The following is a 19,778-nucleotide window of genomic DNA, read 5'->3' as shown; positions in this document are numbered from 1 at the left end:
TTGTTTCTATTGCTGACCTTTATGATGTCTTCATACACTGAAACCCATTCCCTTCAACTCTTAAGGTACATATCCCTCTTATTTAGAGTTCATGGCACTCTCAACCTCTAATTACTGCTTTGTTGTTTTCTAGCTTGCTCTGTCTTTCTTCTCAAGCTCTGCAGGTAAGATTTAAGTGAAGCATCGGTTAACAAAATTTAGCACCATGGAGTTGTGAAGTTAAATGTTACTGGCAGAGCTAAATCATCATTCTTTGGACATTCTCCTACTCTTAACTAACTTAGCTTTTTTTTTTTTTTTAAAGCAGCTTCTGTTTAAAAAAAATTAGCTAGATTTGTTTGCATGATTCTTTGGAGAAAGGGCCTTATTTTAGGAGTGAACTGTACAGGGTAAAGAAAAGGGAGAAATGGATGACGGGAAAGGAGACGTGTGATTAGTTATCACAGTATCCCTTCGACAATACCGTGATCCTTTTTTTCTTAGCCTGAGTTTTCATCTTGATAGGAATTTAGTACTTTATTTTTCTGTATCACAGTTAAATAGAATATATCTATAAATAGTTTTTTCCTTGATAGAGGTAGGAGACATTTCAAGAGCTTACTTTGCATTAGCCTCACTAATTTTCTTCTTGCTTTTACTTAAGTGTTAAGATTTTAACTTTTCAGTCAAGGCAGAAGAGTCACAGGTTTAAGATGTTCACTTTAGAGCTATTATCAATCTCTATGAACCCTCATTGACTGCTTTAGTTTTCAAATGTGTGTATTTCAGTAGTATAATATAGTTTTTCCCAACTCGCATCTCAACCCCCTTGCATCTGTTCCCAGCTAATAAAGTATGTGGAGACTTCTCTCCCTACTCTGCAAATAAGGAGACTTCCTTCCAGTGAAAGTTTTCTTGAAAATTAAACCCCAATAAATAAAACAAAAACATAGCTGTGCTGGTTGAAGTATGTGAAGGGAATCTGGAGGCTCTCTGGTCCTTCCCCCTCCACCTAATGCTACCAGGATTAAACCCCAATAAATAAAACAAAAACATAGCTGTTCTGGTTGAAGTATGTGAAGGGGATCAGGAGGCCCTCTGGTCCTTCCACCTCCACTTAGTGCTACCAGGGCACCTCTTTGAAATCTTTAGGACTCTGGCGTAATTTGAAAACCACTGATCCAGAGATTTTTAGAATTGCATATTTTTAGAGCTAAAAATACCTTTTAAGTCTTTTAATCCAAGTTTTCCAAATATGCCTGATCCTAACCATCCTATGGAATGCTTGTTAAAAATTAGATTTCTGAAATTTACTTCAGACCATTAAAATTACAATTTTTTCGGGGGTAAGTTGTCTCAGAATCTGTGCTGACAACTGCCCCAAGTGATGATTAAAATTAGTCAAGTATAGGAAACATTCTTCTGTTCCTTTTATCAGCTGAGGAAGCAGCTGCAATGAACTAAGTTTCTCGGGCAGGGTTGTCTAGTTTCAGCTTTTTTAAAGAAATTGTATCTTACTGACTTAAATACTGAGCTGAGTAGCCAGTCACGAATTAAATCTTTGATTATTCCAGCCCAGTAGAAGCTGAAAGGGGAAATCCTTAACTGGTAAGAATGACCTTTAAGCCTCGAGGAAGGAGTGAAACAGTAAACTTGAGAAAGGCTGGTACTGATTTAGTATTAGCATGAAATATAAGCAGATGAGGATTAGCAGATGAGGAGAAGTTCAATAGCTTTTCAGACTTTGCATGAATGACCTCTCTGACGATGGCTTCCTCTCTGAGTTCATTCAGAATTTCCACGATATTCTTTTCAGAAGCTGAAAACTACCTTCGACACTGACAAAAAACCGACCCAATAATGGTAACAATGGAAAAATAAAAACAAATTTAATTATACCACCATTTTCTGCATTCTTCTAATGAGAAAAAATAACTTGTATTACTTAGCTCTTTGTTTGCTTTCATATACATTTTTCTCACATGTGCTTTATATATAGTGTCTAAACATTGCTCTTGTGATTGGTCATCATGACTAATTTTACACTGAACTGTGAAGTGAGAAAAATACATCAGCTCCAGAAGGGGATGCTACTAGTGATTTGGAAGTAGAATAGGTTGGAGCATAATGTGTATGACCATTTATTCAGTCAATCTGCAAATATTTATTGATAACCTATATGAGACAGGCCCTAGCTAGGTACTGGGAATATACTGAGAATATATTGGTCTATATATAGTGGCCTCTATATATAGCATATAGTAGAAATACCATTTATACTTTTAATCTATAGAATTGCCTTATTATAGTGACGGAATGCTGTTCTGCTTTTGACGGTGATGTGTTACCCTAACCCTGATTAAATAAAACAATACTGAAACAAAAATATCTGTATTCTCTTAAAATGGACTTCTCCAAACTATAAAATTGAATGTCACATTTACCTTTAGGATTAAGATACAACCCCACTGGATAACTTTTCCTTACCTTCTAATATCAGATCTTAAAATTATTTTCAAAATAACTCTAATATTATGCTTTAATTGGTTTCTTTTCACCTGCCAGTAGCTATTCTTGTGAAAGAATTCTAAATCCTTCGTGTAGTCTTGGTTTACAGTTGTTTCTCTTTTTTCTGCTTGATGGTAAATATCAGAAAAGAGTTAACAGATGAAAAAAAATTAGTAAATGCAGTAACAAAAATACCAGTTAGTATTCCTGTGCTATTATTTATTTTATTTGTGGTGCTCTATAAGATATCTCAGTGTTTTAACATGAGGATGTATTTGTTGCAGGTTATTGACCCAGTGGCTCCACGGTATGTTGCATTACTGAAGAAAGAAGTGATCCCAGTGAATGTACCTGAAGCTCAGGAGGAGATGAAAGAAGTAGCCAAACACCCAAAGGTCACTCTTACAGTTTCGCCCATGTTTTTCTCTGTTAAAAGAAGGAGCAGGAAATAAAAAGGAAAATGTGCTTTCATGGCAATGGCATGATTTTGAGATGATTTTCTTTTTCTTTATTTTTTTTTGAGACGGAATCTCGCTGTGTCTCCAGGCTGGAGTGCAGTGGGGCGATCTTGGCTCACTGTAACCTCCGCCTCCCGAGTTCAAGCGATTCTCCTGCCTCAGCCTCCTGAATAGCTGGGATTACAGGTACCCGCCACCACGCCTAGCTAATTTTTGCACTTTTAGTAGAGACGCGGTTTCACCATGTTGGCCAGGTTGATCTCAATCTCCTGACATCATGATCCACCTGCGTCAGCCTCCCAAAGTGCTGGAATTACAGGCGTGAGCCACTGCGCCCGGCCGAGATGATTTTCTATTCAACATTGTTTGTTGGGATTTGACACTAACTGAAGTAAAACTTTTTGTGGATTTTTTGCCTTAAAAAAGTTTATTTTAGTAACAGTCCACACTACATCACACAGAACTGTTATGCTCAGTTGGTGCTTATTTTTTATTCTATAGAGTTAGCATATTAGTGTGTAATAAGAATTTATCTCTTCCTAGAGTAATTCTGAAAGATGAGTTATAATTCAAACTCCTATCTTTATATGGAATCTGAGGCGCATTCTCTATTAACTAGGGTATTCACTGTCACCTTTGTCTTGAAGCCAAAACATTACACCTACTATTGTGGAATCACAGCTTGACTTCAGAGTCTCTTACACTGCCATTTCCTCTGTTTGGAAAGTATAAGTGAAGTGTCCATCTAAATTCTGAATAGAATTTTTTTTTTGTTTTTTTTGAGACAGTTGCGCTTTGTGGCCCAGGCTGGAGTGCAGTGGCATGATTCTGGCTCACTGCAACTTCTGCCTCCTGGGTTCAAGTGATTCTCATGCGTTAGCCTCCTGAGTAGCTGGGATTACAGGTGTGCACCACTACACCTGGCAATTTTTGGATTTTTAGTAGAGATAGGGTTTTGCCATGTTGGCGGCCAGGCTGGTCTTGAACTCCTGGCCTCAAATGATCTGCTTGCCTCGTCCTCCCAAAATGCTGGGATTACAGGCATGAGCCACTGTGCCCTGCCCTGTATAGAAATCTTAAATACAAGTACCATAGAGTACTTCTTTGTTAAGCCATGGTCATCCCAAATTCTTATGACTGCTTAACTGACAATGTTGAAGTAAAACAAGTTTTTTTTTTGTTTTTTTTTTTTTTAATTTTGAGATGATCCTTGCTCTGGTGCATGATCTCAGCTCACTGCATCCTCTGTCTTGGGCTCAAGTGATCCTTCCACCTCAGCATCCTGAATATCTGGGACTATAGGTTCATGCCACCACACCTGGCTCATTTTTGTACTTTTTTGTAGAGACAGGGTTACACCATGTTGCCCAGGCTGGTGTTTGTAGAGACAGCGTTTCACCATGTTGTGTAGGCTGGTGAAAGAGTTCTTTTATTTCAGCTTTTACAAATTGTCTATAAAAAACTTTATTATATACTGAAAATTACATTCACAGACTAACTCATATACTAGTAACCAAGCTTATAACTGTGTTGGTAAACTAACCTACATATAAGATGATATGCATTGCAAAGAGCTACACATGTTCTAAATTGTAGCCTTATATGATTGATTATCTCCCCATGTATGTCATTAGCTACTTTTTAATTTGAAAGATTTGAATCCTAGTAAGATTTGGGGTGTGCGTTTACTTGATTGATTTGGGTTTGCCTTTCTTTACATCTGATTGTTTTGACCAGGTAAGTAGTAGTATCTGATCTGCCATATCACCTACTGTACAGTTAGCATAAATCTGAAGCATACTGAATATTTTAAAATTTGAATCATGAGAATAAAAGTTTTGAAGAGTGCTTATTTTTTAAAATGACAGTTGTAGTCAGATAGGTTAGATTAAATTACTAGGCTGGGGGCTCATGCCTGTAATCCTAGCACTTTGAGAGGTGGAGGTGGGAAGATCATTTGAGGCCAGGAGTTCGAGACCAGCTTGGTCAACGTAGCAAGACTCTGTCTCTACGAAAAATTAAAAAATTAGCCAGGCATTATGGTTCCTGCCTGTAATCTCAGAGGTAGGTGGATCACTTGAGCTCAGGAGTTCAAGGCTGCGGTAAGCTATAACTATACCACTGCATTCCAGCCTGGGTGACTGAGCAAGACTCTACCTCAAATAAAATTTAAAAAATTAAATTACTAAGTACTGCTCATTGCTAAAAATAAGAACTAATTGTTAAGGAAGCACACTCTTAAATTGTGACTGGATTGCTCAGTTTGCTCTGTGGAATTTTCATATGACATTTCCCTCGCAAAGTGTTTTATATTTAGCCTGTTAGTATTCTATTCTAAGCTTAATATGTTATTGGTTGTTAAAACATACTGATTTTTCTCAAATGCGTTGGTGAATTCATTGAACAGTTGTTAAACACATGCTGGTTAATGTTTATTTCAAAAGGCCTTCTTGCACTTTTTAAAAAAAAATTCTGCCAAGTAAAAACTGAAATTATGGCACTTTTTATTCTCCTCATCTCTTTTTCTTTACATATCATACACACTGGAAAGGCAGAAAATTTACTTATCTATATCTATATAGATAATACTTTGTTTAAAGTTTGTCTTCTAAAATCTGAAAGGTCCATAATTTCCTCCAGGTGGCATCTGTTGTCCTATAATGTCCCATAGCCACTGGTCAGGAATGACTTATTTTCTCTTTTGCTGCAGAAGCAGTGAGAATCTTTTATTTATTTGTTTTTTGGGGACGGAGTCTCGCTCTGTCGCCCAGGCTGCAGTGCCGTGGTGCAATCTTGGCTCACTGCAGCCTCTGCCTCCCAGGTTCAAGTGATTTTCCTGCCTCAGCCCTCCCAAGTAGCTGGGACTACAGGCATGAGCCACCATGCCCTGTTAACTTTTTGTATTTTTGGTAGAGACGGGTTTTCACCATGTTAGGCAGGATGGTCTCAATCTCCTGACCTCGTGCTCTGCCCACCTCGTCCTCCCAAAGTGCTGGGATTACAGGTGTGAACCACCGCACCTGGCGAAGCAGTGAGATTCTAAGGATAGGAAGCAGATTCTAGTTGAAGAGATACTAAGTGATAAATTATACTGTCTTAGCTATGAAATCAATGAATGATTCTTTTAGGCTGGAAGTAATCTTAGGGGCAGGCTACCTCATCTAATTTCATTAATATTAGTGGTCAGGTTGCTGATCTGATGTCACAGAGCTGGAATTCAAACTGTTAATTTCTACTGAGTCCGAGTATGTATTGTTTAAATGGTAAGAACAGAATTGGGAATATGTTTATGTTAAAATACATAGATGGAGAAAGAGTAAAGCATTTTCTTCCTAATACAGCAGTGAACTGCTAACAGTTTAGTAACACAGAAGACTTTTGTGTGGTTAAAAAATAGAATGGATTTATAAATTTGCATACTGGGTTCAATAAGTTGTTGTTTCAACGGACACTCTGCTTTTCTTTGTCGATCAGAATCCTGAGGTTGGCTTGAAGCCTGTGTGGTATAGTCCCAAAGTTTTTGTTGAAGGTGCTGATGCAGAGACTTTTTCAGAGGGTGAGATGGTCACATTTATAAATTGGGGCAACCTCAACATTACAAAAATACACAAGTAAGAACTTCTTGTTTGTTTTCAAATAAACATGGGAGAAAAGCATTTTATTTGTATTTACTTATTAAACATTATCAAATTCAGACCTATACATGTTACTGACTAGTAAATCTGCCAGACGTAGCTACTGCAAATTCTGGACACAAATTAAGTTTTTTTCCATATATGCTTCAGTTTATTAACAGGCTATCAAGATGTCTTTTATTTGTGGTGATGAAAATTACTACATCTGGATATAAAAAATAGTTGTAATGCTTTAATGAGAAATTACATGATAAAAAGGGACTCTATACAGTTGCCTGATATGGGGATCTTTTAGACAGAATTTATATGTATAAGATAATCTTTATACTAAAATTTACTTTAAAATTGGTTAATAATGAACTTGACTTTCTAGTTACTATAGTGTGCTACACTTACGAATTTGATCTTCAGATTCTGTAAATGAAACATAGTATGCTGAAGATTGATTTATGCAAACTCGGAGATCTTAATTGCGTTGTTATTACATATGATTGCAAGTAACTGCCAGATGTTTTTAAACATAGTAATTCAGATTTTATAATGCTTAATGCAGGTGACTTTAAGTTAATAAATATTTACATGTTCCTCATCAATTATATGTGAATCTGTTCTCTAGTTGATTATTAGTATCTCAATGGCAGTGATTATGTTGTATTTATCTATTAACCAGTATATGTCTGGCATATTAGAAGCTCAAATAAATGTTTAATTTGGAATTTTTCCAAAGAAAATTTCTTATCCATTTATTACAAAATAAACTATTTTATAATAATATAAAATAATTATAGAATAAAATAGTGAATTTATGGCAGCTGTGGTTAATATTTCTTTGAATACTTTTAATCTTTTATCTAGAAATACAGATGGAAAAATCATATCTCTTGATGCAAAGCTGAATTTGGAAAACAAGGACTACAAGAAAACCACTAAGATCACTTGGCTTGCAGAAACTACACATGCTCCTCCTGTTCCAGCAATCTGTGTCACTTATGAGCACTTGATCACAAAGCCAGTGCTAGGAAAAGATGAGGACTTTAAGCAGTATGTCAACAAGAACAGTAAGGTAACCTTCCAAAGAAACCATATTTCATCTTTTAAATTTTTCTTTAGAATTAAATTTTATATATTTCGGATCCTCAGATAAAATGGATAAGATGTGTAGAATTGTATTTAAATCAAAAGATGTAAATTGAGCATGGTGGCTCATGCCTATAATCCTAGCACTTTGGGAGGCCAAGGTGGGTGGATTGCTTGAGCTCAGGAGTTCAAGACCAGCCTGGGCAACAGGCTCTACCAAAAAAAAAAAAAAATAAAAAAAGATGTAAGTAATGTTTCCATTTTATAGATGATAGAAACTGAAGCACAGTGAGGTTAAGTAACTTACCTGAGGACAAACAGTAAACAGTAGAGTTGGGATTCAAATCTGACCCTTGTATTTAAGCGCTACGCCAGCGTGCCTTTCAGCTAAGTCTGTTATGTGCTCCTTGCATCATATTTCATATTTATAGCAGGAAAATTATTTCTTCAGTAATGCCAGTCAAGTTATTTAAAATGTTTCTTGAGGCCAGTTTATGAAGGTTAACTTTTAAAAATGTGATAAATTGAATTGTCATTTATTTTAACACTTCACCATTTCATTGTGTGTGCTCAAGTAGTGAGCTTCTTAACATATCTGTTTAAAATGGGAATATTTTAGTTAGTGGAAACTGCTTGCATTTTAGAGTTGTTTTACTACTCTGATTTTGAGAAAGTGTACTTTGGTTTTATATGATCTTTACAGCATGAAGAACTAATGCTAGGGGATCCCTGCCTTAAGGATTTGAAAAAAGGAGATATTATACAACTCCAGAGAAGAGGTTTCTTCATATGTGATCAACCTTATGAACCTGTTAGGTAAGTAAATGTAACTGAACATCTAAATGAAAATGCTTAAAGTTATTATAGTGAGTGATATTTTAGAAATTGAACTTTCACTAAAATAACGTACCTGACAGTTTTATTTCTCAGTCTCTTTCTCAGTTTTCTTTGTTTTATATTTAACATTTTAGACTTAAAGTAATGTATTTATTTATTTTTTGAGACGGAGTCTCGCTCTGTCACCTAGGCTGGAGTGCAGTGGCACAATCTCAGCTCACTGCAAGCTCCGCCTCCCGGGTTCACGCCATTCTCCTGCCTCAGCCTCCTGAGTAGCTGGGACTACAAACATCCGCCACCACAACCAGCTCATTTTTTTGTATTTTTAGTAGAGACGGGGTTTCACTGTGTTAACCAGGATGGTCTTCATCTCCTGACCTCGTGATCTGTCCGTCTCAGCCTCCCAAAGTGCTGGGATTGCAGGCGTGAGCCACTGCGCCTGGCCTTAAGTAATTTATTTTAACAAGGGATCTTTGAAACAACACGTGCATTGAACATTGATAAATTATTCATTTCTGAAACTAAACCAACTTGTAATTAACTTTCTTGCAGCCCAAGTATAAAGAACAAAATTTCAGTACTGTATATTACCTATCTTTGGGTGAAAATTATTACCATTATCTTTTTCTTTGTAGTGTATTTTCACTAGATAAATGGTACAAACGGTACATTTAGAGGGAAAAAAATAACCAATATTTGTATTTTTTTAACCATGAAATAATAGGATTATTAGAAGGAGAACTTTGTAAATTTTTGTCCCTTTATTTCTTTTCTATTTGTCTCTGCTGTTTTTCTAAGCGGTATCTCTGTAACTGTGTAGTCAAAATGCCTCTTCTGAGATTTAGTCTTGTGAATCGAACTGCCTTTTAGATATCTCTGAATAGATTCTTTCAAGCATTTCAAACTCAACGTGTTCAAAATTCCAGGATCTAGGTGTCATCTCTGATTTATTCTTCTCCTTCATCCCTTTTTTCAGTCAACAAACTCTGTTGTTTGTGTTGCCCATCTAGTCCATCTCTGTGGATCCACTGCTCTGCCTTATTTCAGGCTATAGCATTGCTTCCTTGATTGCCAAAATAGGCTCTCAAGTATCTTCTTGCCTCCAATTTCATCCTTTTCCTATTTTCCTATTCAGTTTTCACATGCCCACCAGTCTGAAAATTTAAGAGTAACAGTTTTATCACATTCCTCTACTGTTAAGAAATCTCTATTAGTTGGCCAGGCACTATGACTTATGCCTATAATCCCAGCACTTTGCAAGACTGAGGCAAGAGGATTACTTGAGGCCAGGAGTTCAAGACCAGCCTGGGTAACATAGTGAGACCCCATCTCTACAAAAAATTATAAATAAAGAATTAACCAGGCATAGTGGTAAACACACCTGTAATCCTCACTGCTCAAGCGGGTGAGACAGGAGGATTGCTTGAGCCCACGAGTTCAAGGTTACAGTGAACTATAATTGCACCACCACACTCCAGCCTTGGTGACAGAGCAAGACTCTCTCAAAACAAACAAACAAAAATATTGTTAGTTTCAGGGTAAAAGCTAAACTTTTTAGTTTGACATGCAAGATTTTTCATGTTATGGCGTCTCTTGAGCCATACCTGTTGGAGTTTTCTCTCCCTGATCCCTTCTGTTTAACATATGTACCAAATTGCCTGGGACTTTTCTAAAGCACTTGATGCCTTTTCCTGGAATGGCCTTGTGGCTTTTTCATCATATGAGTAACCTTATTCATTTTAATATAACATTTCCTTTAGTCAAATAAGCTCATGCATGCATACAGTGTAGCACAGTGCCTGATAGTTACTAAGCCCTCCTTAAGTATTTCGTAGTGGTGGTGGTACCACCAACTAAAATAACAGAGTAGATTCTCATTTTATTCTTAGAAAGTTTTTGAACTTCTCAACAAATAGTTGAAAACTGAACAGCTACACACGAAGAACTGAACAGCTACACACGAAAGAGTGAAGTTGGGTGCTGTTTGTATCATATACAAAATTTAATTCAACATTTATCAAACACCTAAATGTAAGAGCTAAAACTATAAAACTCTTAGAAGAAAACGTGAATGTAACTCTTTGTAACCTCGGCAATGCTGTTTTGGATATAACACCTAAATCACAAGCAACCAAAGAAAAAAAATAAATTGGACTATGTCAAGATTAACATATTTTGTGTTTCAAAGAAAGTGAAAACACAGGTCACAGAATGGGAGAAAATATTTGCACATATGTGTGTAAAAGGACTTGTATCTAGAAGAGAACCCAATTAACAATGGATTTAAATAGACATTTTTCCAAGCAGATGTACAAATGTAAGCACATGAAAAGATGCTCAGCATCATTAGTTGTTAGGGAAATTCAGATCAAAATAATAATGAAATATCATTGCATACCACTAGGATGGCTGAAATAAAAAAAGACAATAACAAGGATTAGAAATGTGGAGAAATTGGAGCCCATATGTATTTCTGGTAGGGTTGTAGAATGGTTCAGCTACTTTGGAAAACAGTTGGATGATTCCTTCAAAAATTAAACACGGAGTTACCATTTGACCCATCAATTCCATTCCTGCGTATTTGCCAAAGGAAAAGAACACATTCACACAGAAATGTGTATGTGAATGTTTACAGCTGCATTATTCATAATTGCCAAAAAGTGGCAATAGAATTTTGCTGATTATCCTTTGGAATTGAGAATTTCTTATAAATTATTATTATTTTTTTAAGAGATAGGGTCTCACTCTCACCCAGACTTGAGTGCAGCGGCGTGACGTCCCCAGGCTCAGGTGATCCTCCCACCTCAGTCTCTCCTGAGTAGCTGGGGCTACAGGCATGTACCACCACACCCATCTAATTTGTGTATTTTTTGTAGAGGCAGGGTTTCACCATGTTTCCCAGGCTAGTCTTGAACTCCTCGGCTGAAGAGATCCATCTGCCGTGGCCTCCCAAAGTGCTGGGTTTACAGATGTGAGCCACCATACCCACCCTTAAATATTTTAAAATAAATAAACATTTTGCAGAAATGTTTCTGCTTATAAGCAGATTAGGTGTGGTATGTAGACAAATTTTCTTGAAGTCAAGAGTATCAACAACATTCACTAACGCCCTTTCTAGTGGCAGGCATAGCAGATGTAATTTTGCCCTGGGCTTAGTTTGTTCATATGGATAGAAGTTCATAGATTGGAAGTTTATAATAAGGACTGTCAATTTCTTTTTTCTTTTTTTTTTTCATTGAGGCAGAGTTTCGCTCTTGTTGCCCAGGCTGGGGTGCAATGGTGCAGCCTCAGCTCATTGCAGTCTCCACCTCCTGGGTTCAAGTGATTCTCCTGCCCCAACCTCCCAAGTAGCTGGGATTACAGGCGCCCGCCACCATGCCCAGCTAATCTTTTTGTATTTTTTTTTAGTAGAGACAGGGTTTCACCATGTTGGCCAAGGTAGTCTCGAACTCCTGACCTCAGGTAATCCACCTGCCTCAGCTTCAGGTGATTCTCCTGCCTCAGCCTCCCGAGTAGCTGGGACTACAGGTGCCCGCCTGGCTAATTTTTTGTATTTTAGTAGAGATGGGATTTCACTGTGTTGCCCAGGCTGGTCTCAAATTCCTAAGCTCAGGCAGGCCACCTGCCTGGACCTCTCAAAGTGCCAGGATTACAGGGGTGAGCCACCGCACCCGGCCAGGACTGTCAATTTTTATTTTTGCATTTGTTGTTTGTAGAACTTCTCTGAAGAGCCTCTGATTTGAATAAGAGAATGGACTATTTTATACTTCAAAAAGCATTAACTGGACAGGCTCTGTGGCTCACACCTGTTATCCCAGCACTTTGGGAGGCTGAGGTGGCCGGATCACTTGAGGTTAGGAGTTCAAGACCGGGCTGACCAACGTGGTGAAACCCCGTCTCTACTAAAAATACAAAAATTAGTGTAGTAGCGTGTGCCTGTAATCCCAGCTACTTGGAGGCTGAGACAGGAAAATCACTTGAACGCAGGAGGTGGAAGTTGCAATGAGCTTAGATCACATCACCACCCTCCAGCCTGGGCAACAGAGTGAGACTGTCTCAAAAAAGAAAGAAAAGCATTAACTTAGTGCCATTGAATTTATCTAGGAATTCAGTGTTTATTGCTGTTCACATAATTTTGTTCATATGAACTATTTTGTCCCTTTATTTTCTTTTTAGCCCATATAGTTGCAAAGAAGCCCCATGCGTTTTGATATACATTCCTGATGGACACACAAAGGAAATGCCAACATCAGGGTCAAAGGAAAAGACCAAAGTAGAAGCCACAAAAAATGAGGTAGGTAATGACTTTTACAGATATGTCTATAAAAATAAATGGTCTTTCTATACCAGAGTTTAGAATATATTTCTTTACAAATGATTATCTTTCTTACTGTGGAGACTGAAGTAGACAATTAAATCTGCTCTTTGCATTTTGTTGTTATCCTTTCATATAAGATTTTAAAATCTCGCTCTGTTGCCCAAGGCTGGAGTGCTGTGGTGCGATCTGGGCTCACTGCAACCTCCGCCTCCCAGATTCAAGCAATTCTCATGCCTCAGCCTCCTGAGCAGCTGGGATTACAAGTGTGCACCATGACGCCTGGCTAATTTTTGTATTTTTAGTAGAGACAGGGTTTTGCCCTGTTGGCCTGGCTGGTCTCAAACTGCCTGACCTCAGATGATCTGCCCACCTTGGCCTCCCAGAGTGCTGGAATTACAGGCATGAGTCACCGTGCCTGGCCAGACTCCCTTATATTCTTAAAAATTATTTGTTTATGTGGGTTATATTTATCAGTATTTATCATACTAAAAATTGAGAAGTTTTAAAAGGATTTAATTCATGTAAAAATAATAAATCCAGTTACATGTTAACATAAAAAAAGTTTTTATTAAAAAAAATTTTCCAAAATAAAACTTTTAGTTTGAGTGGTATGGCTTTAAATTTTTGCAGATCTCTTTAATATCTGACTTAAACCTTCTAAGGTAAAGATAACAACAAAAAGCTTCTAAAAACCTGCATGAACAGTCATAAGAAAATGAGAGCGAAAAAGACAAAATATATCTTAATATAGTGAAAATAGCTGTGAGCTTGCAGATCACCTTTAAAAGGGTTTTATATATCCCTTAGGATCTGTGAACCACACCTTGAAAATTGCTGCTATGTATTATTGAATAACTCATGGAGTAAGCATGAGATGGGAAATTTGGTTGCCCTTCCCTCATTGGTCCCAGTTCCCACCTGTGCCTCTCATTTTTTACATATCCTAGAAAGATAACTGATATTATGCTATAAATTAATATGTGTTCTTGAAAAACTTCATGTTCTGCAAAATCGCATACTAAAAATAACAGCTGATTTATCAAGAAAAACAGAGTTGAGGCAAACCACGAAAACCTGTGTATATCATATGGTTTCAGTCAGATGGTGGCTGGGTAGCAGTCATCAAAGACTCAACTGGGCTGTCAAAGACTCAACTGGGCTGTATTCTGTTTTTATTTTATTTTATTGTTTTTGAGGTGGAGTATCACTCTATTGCCCAGATTGGAGTGCAGTGGTATGATCTCGGCTCAGTGTAACCTCCACCTCCCGGGTTCAAGCGATTTTCCTGCCTCAGCCTCCCAAGTAGCTCAGACTACAGGCATGCACCACCATGCTCAGCTAATTTTTTTTGTATTTTTAGTAGATATGGGATTTCACCATGTTGGCCAGGCTGGTCTTGAACTCCTGACCTCAGGTGATCCGCCGACCTCGGCCTCCCAAAGCACTGGGATCACAGGCATGAGCCATCGCGCCTGGCCTGGGCTGGATTCTAAAATTGTTTCCTCACCTGGATGCCAAGTTGATACTGGTGTTGGCTGGGAGCTCAGGTGGAATAGTTGACTGGAATAGCTGCAAGTGGCCTCTCTAGCATGGCAGTGTCAGGGTAATAAGATTTCTTACCTGTCATTTAAGGCCTCCAAAAGTAAGTGTCCGGTAGATGAGGTAAAAGGAGCATTCCATTTTATGATTTAGCCTCGGAAGTCTCACGTAGCATCATTTCTGCTATACTCTGTTGCTCAAATCAGTAACAAGCTTGCTCAGATTCAGGAGAGTGCACAGACACCCCCCTTCTTGGTGGGAGGAAAGTAAAAAAAAAGTGTGGACATGCTTTGAAACCTGCACACTTTTGAATAGAAATTCAAAATTCAGGTACAGTTGACTGGCACTTATACCCAGTACTGCAGTCAGAGATACTTTGCAGCTTTAAACCTGAAGAATAATAATGCTTTTCCCTGTGATGTGTAGATCTTTGAGGATATTTGTCTCCAACAGAGGCTGATACTATCAAAATTAAATTCTCATCCAGGGTATTGCCTGCTTTGTCAGTTTTTTGGGATTTGTTTTTATTTTTAAGCTTTAGCAGATGAGAATATGTCTTTGAAGTTTCCATCCCCATGTACTGTTTCATCAGATGGCTTAATGTGACGGTAAAACACGTTTTTTAAGCACCATCCTCATTAAAGGAAGGCACTTATACAAAAGGTTTTTGGGTTTTTCTTCAGATTGTCAATGTATTTCTAAAGTTTTCTCTTTAATTATGAAAAGCTTGTTCCTGCATGCTTCTTTATTTGACATAAAACTTGAATACATTGGGAAAAATCACATACAAAGCAGTGTTTGTGTGTGTGTGTGTGAGTGTATGTTTCACTTATATGTTCCCCTATTTACTAACCATGATTGTGATGATTTATGTTGCAAATTAAATGTAGCAGAACAGGCCCGGTGCGGTGGCTCAAGTCTGTAATCCCAGCACTTTGGGAGGCCGTGGCAGACAGATCACGAGGCCAGGAGATTGAGACCATCCTGGCCAACATGGTGAAACCCCGTCTCTACTAAAAATACAAATATTAGCTGGGTGTGGTAGTGCAGGCCTGTAATCCCTGCTACTCTGGAGGTTGAGGCATGATAATAGCTTGAATCCAGGAGGCAGAGATTGCAGTGAGCTGAGATCACGCCGCTGGACTCCAGTCTGGCGACAGAGCGAGACTCTGTCTCAAAAAAAAAAAAGGTTGCTGAACAAATATATTTTTTTGATATAGGGTGGCTAATGATTTGTATTCTTTCTTTAATGTATAATATGCATTTATATATGCATATTAGAGTTTATGAGTGTATATATAGAACCTCACTAAAAATACTATGAGTGATTTAAGGAATTATGGGGGGAAATTTTGAGTGATGGTTTTTTTTACTGACATGCCCACTTGAGAGCCTAACCCTTGTGTGAAATGCAACTGTGATACAGCTTGAGATGCCTGTTAGGTGTTTAGGTAAAGATGTCTTGAAGACATTGAAAATGCTGGGTCTGGGAGCAGGTCAGAATTCTGGAATAGAGATGAAAATTTTTGAAATTTATACATAAGACTCTGTGAATATGGGTAAGATTATTCTGAAAAATTAAGTGGCAGATCATTTAAAGGAAAAAGGTGTAAGGAAGGTATAATGTGAGCTGGGTTTTAATGTTAGAAAGGTTTCAGTAGGGAAGAATGCAGTGTAGGCAGCAGAAAGCATGCAAAAAGTAGTATATTCACTCTTCACGGTTGATTTTAGTGAACATAGCTCTAGATTTGTTGCATTTACTTATATACAAATATATACCTCTAAACTTATAATTTTACACAAATGAAACTGTTCCACAATGATGAGTTACAATTATATCACAGAATTTCATGGAGCTGTTGCCTTATCAACAATCTAGATATATTTCATCTCTTAAAAAATTAATAGTGATAGCTAATGCTTATTGATACTCACTTTTTCTCAGCCTTTGTGACTAACAGCTTTACACAGATTACTTTTTATTTTCCCATCAACTTGATGGGTTAAATATGGTTATCCCCCTTTTATAGTAAGGAAACAGCTTAAATAACTAACTCAGAGTTGCACAGTGAGTATATGGTAGAGCAGTGATTTATTCTCAGACCTGATGGATATGTTATAATTTCTTTAGTCCCCTAATGACAAAGATTTAGGGCATTTTCAGGTTTTTACTATAGTAAAAGTAAAAGTGTAAAATATAGTACACTTTACTCTATAGTACACTCTATAGTACACTTTATAGTACACACTTTCTATAGTAAAAGTGTACCTCTATCTTTGTTTACTCCTGTCATTTTTCATTAGGATAAATACTTAGGAATGAGATTATTCATTTAAGCTTTTTAAGGGATTGAAGTTTAAAGTTTTTGTTTTAAATTGGAAACATTATAAAACAATCAGTTTGAAATAATTTTGTGGGAAAACATTTAATATGAATTAATTATTTTACTTTTGATTTTCTCTCTTGGTAGACCTCGGCTCCTTTTAAGGAAAGACCAACACCTTCTCTGAATAATAATTGTACTACATCTGAGGATTCCTTGGTCCTTTACAATAGAGTGGCTGTTCAAGGAGATGTGGTTCGTGAATTAAAAGCCAAGAAAGCACCAAAGGAAGATATAGATGCAGCTGTAAAACAGCTTTTGTCTTTGAAAGCTGAATATAAGGAGAAAACTGGCCAGGAATATAAACCTGGAAACCCTCCTGCTGAAATAGGACAGAATATTTCTTCTAATTCGTCAGCAAGTATTCTGGAAAGTAAATCTCTGTATGATCAAGTTGCTGCACAAGGGGAGGTGGTTCGTAAGCTAAAAGCTGAAAAAGCCCCTAAGGTCAGTATGTTAGAGAAAGTCAAGACCACATTTTCACTAAGTGTGTGAATTCAAATTGCTTAGGGTAGTCTCATCTTCTTATAAAACATAGACTGCTCATATTTTGATGTAATAATCAACATTAATTGATATCTGCTATGTGTCAGACCGAAAATATATGTAAGAAGCTCATAATCTAGTTGAGGCGTGGCTTACTGGGGAAGGAAACATACAGACTCACTGTACTCTTGTGTGATGTGACTGTAATCCTTTGTGATATGTATAAGTTGCTATGTGAAGGGTTTGTGTTTTTAAGTGGCAACAAAGGCGGAAACAATTTATAAAGGATATTTAAAATCATCCTGAAGTAGAATCAGCCATTATGGGGGAACAAAGATCAGAACAAGGCACGCTTAAGTGTGGAACCATGGTTCTCAAGCTTTACTGTGCACCAGAATTACTGGCTTGCTAAAACATGGATTGCTGGGCTCTGCCCCTTGACTTTCTTCTTCAGTAGATTCAGAGCATGTGGAAAATACACATTTCTAGAAAGTTTCTCAGGTGATGCTGATGCTGCTGTCCCAGGGACCACCATGCTTTGAGAACTCCTGGTGTAGAAGACAGTACCAGCAGAGGTAGAGGTCAGAAGGTACAAGGTATATTCAGGGAATAACAAATGGATTGTCAAGAGGTTTTTGACCTGTGATTATTTCCAACTTTTCATAGCAGGGCCTTCAAATTATATGAAATTTTGACTGAAGTATAAATTATATTCTTGTTTCAGTATGTCCTTAGGCAAAACATTTAGCCAAGTGGGTGTGGCACCTAGTGTGAAATGGACTTACTTGATGTAAGTAAGAGACAAAGGGAATGGCATCTGTATAGACTGTGAAAGATCATACTTAATAATGAAGGTAGGTAGTCCTATTCAAACAGCAGCATAGTTCTAAGATGTGATCGGATAAATAGTACTGCAACAAGAAACAAGTCAGCCCCTGATGAGCTGCAAAAAATTGTAGAATTTAGACTGTGGCACATACACAGAGAGGTATGGTACACCACGAGGCTTGACTTACGTGGCAGGAAGGGGATTTGTTCTAAAATGTCAGATCTGTTGTCCTGTCAGGGTCCTAGGCTCAGGCTGGAGAATTCAGTAAGTTCCTCACCTCATCAATAAGTGGCTAGCATCTGACATGAAACCCTGCCACCTAAGATACTTTCAATCATGAATATTTGACCTCACATTTTGAGGTCTTCTCCCAGGAGTTAATGTTTTTCTGTCACTCCATTGTGAACTGTGAGAAAGCCTTTATTAGGTTGGTGCAAAAGTAATTGTGGTTCTTACCGTTACTTTTAATGGCAACAACCACAGTTACTTTGCACCAACCTAAATAGCCTGTTGAGATCCCGAAGAACCATGATTATCTAAAACAGCTTTGCTTCGAGGAATAAATGCTGCTGGATGTATGAGTTTAGGATATAAATTCCCGATGTTTCCTACCTCATGGGGAGGTTGGGAGCATTTTGCACTGTATCTGCTGGAAACTAAATATGTACTTCTCTCTAGGTATAATTTGAAGGGAAGGGCTTTGGTCTTCAAATTTCTTCGTTGTAAGTAGAATATATTGAGATTATGTGACAATTTTTGTCAGCTTAATTATGGGTGGAATAGTAACAGCAGAAACCATTATATTTGGAGTAACAGTCAACTATGAATCCATCACCCATCCTTTTGGGTTAATGGGTTACATCATGCTTTCATAAAATAACACTGTTAAGGTTATGAAAAGTCAGCTTAAGGTAAAAAGATCTAAATTTCTTTGGTAATTGGGTAGGTAATTTATTAGGTATTTAAATACCAATAAATGTGATACTGAAATAAATCTGACTTCAGTTTAGTCTGACTTACATTTATTGAATGCTGCCTACTTTATACCATATCTGTGTTTCAAAATATATTAAGTCTTAATGTTGTTCATAGGTTCTTGGAAACTGAGACGTTAAGCAAAATGATGTATAACAACAATAGGCTAATTGAGATAAACAAGAATTAAGTTACCTTGGCACATTTCTGATCCCAAAAACATCACATTACACAAACTTCTTGTGTTTTATTATTGTTGTTGTTGTCTTCGTTTTTTCTTTTGTAATATTTTGTCTTCTTTTTCTTTTTAAAATTATTATTTTTGCATTACACAGACCTCTAAATAAAGACCCAACACTTCTAATGGAAACAAATGTGAGCTGTATATACATTTAAGAAAGATTAATAACGACAAGTAAGATAATTATTTACTCAGTTATTCCAGTTCAGGGTTTTGGGTGGCCAGCTCAGGACTCAAGGCAGGAACCAGCCCTGGATAAGACATCATTCCATTGCAGGGCACACTCACACACACCGAGACTCAGACCGGGAGCATTTAGACTCACCAGTTCACCTAATGTGTGCAGCTTTGGGATATGGAATGAAACTGGAGTTCCCAGAGAAAACTCACGCAGACATGGGGAGAATGCACATGTTCCACACAGACAGTGGCTCTGGCTGGGAGTCAACGTTTTTTTCCTCTTCAAAGTTATGATGAAATGACATCAAACAAAACAATGTTCTTCAAGGACC

The 19,778-nt window shown here is 37.4% G+C and overlaps 1 protein-coding gene across 3 annotated transcripts in view; it reads left to right on the top strand.

Annotated features, from left to right (window-relative positions):
• EPRS1 (glutamyl-prolyl-tRNA synthetase 1) overlaps positions 1 to 19,778 on the top strand; it is an 84,062-nt gene that overhangs the window by 36,645 nt on the left and 27,639 nt on the right. For all 3 annotated transcript variants that reach the window (XM_011761173.3, XM_011761172.3, XM_071080916.1), the window contains 6 exons: positions 2,772 to 2,882; positions 6,420 to 6,556; positions 7,436 to 7,643; positions 8,361 to 8,473; positions 12,671 to 12,788; positions 16,823 to 17,182. In XM_011761173.3, the coding sequence (XP_011759475.2) occupies positions 2,772 to 2,882; positions 6,420 to 6,556; positions 7,436 to 7,643; positions 8,361 to 8,473; positions 12,671 to 12,788; positions 16,823 to 17,182 (1,047 nt within the window). The remainder of the gene's footprint in view (positions 1 to 2,771; positions 2,883 to 6,419; positions 6,557 to 7,435; positions 7,644 to 8,360; positions 8,474 to 12,670; positions 12,789 to 16,822; positions 17,183 to 19,778) is intronic.

This window comes from Macaca nemestrina, chromosome 1, assembly GCF_043159975.1.
Source record: "Macaca nemestrina isolate mMacNem1 chromosome 1, mMacNem.hap1, whole genome shotgun sequence".
Classification (NCBI taxonomy): domain Eukaryota; kingdom Metazoa; phylum Chordata; class Mammalia; order Primates; family Cercopithecidae; genus Macaca; species Macaca nemestrina.
The sequence above is the reverse complement of the archived record's forward strand: the minus strand, read 5'-3'. Positions and strand labels throughout refer to the sequence as shown.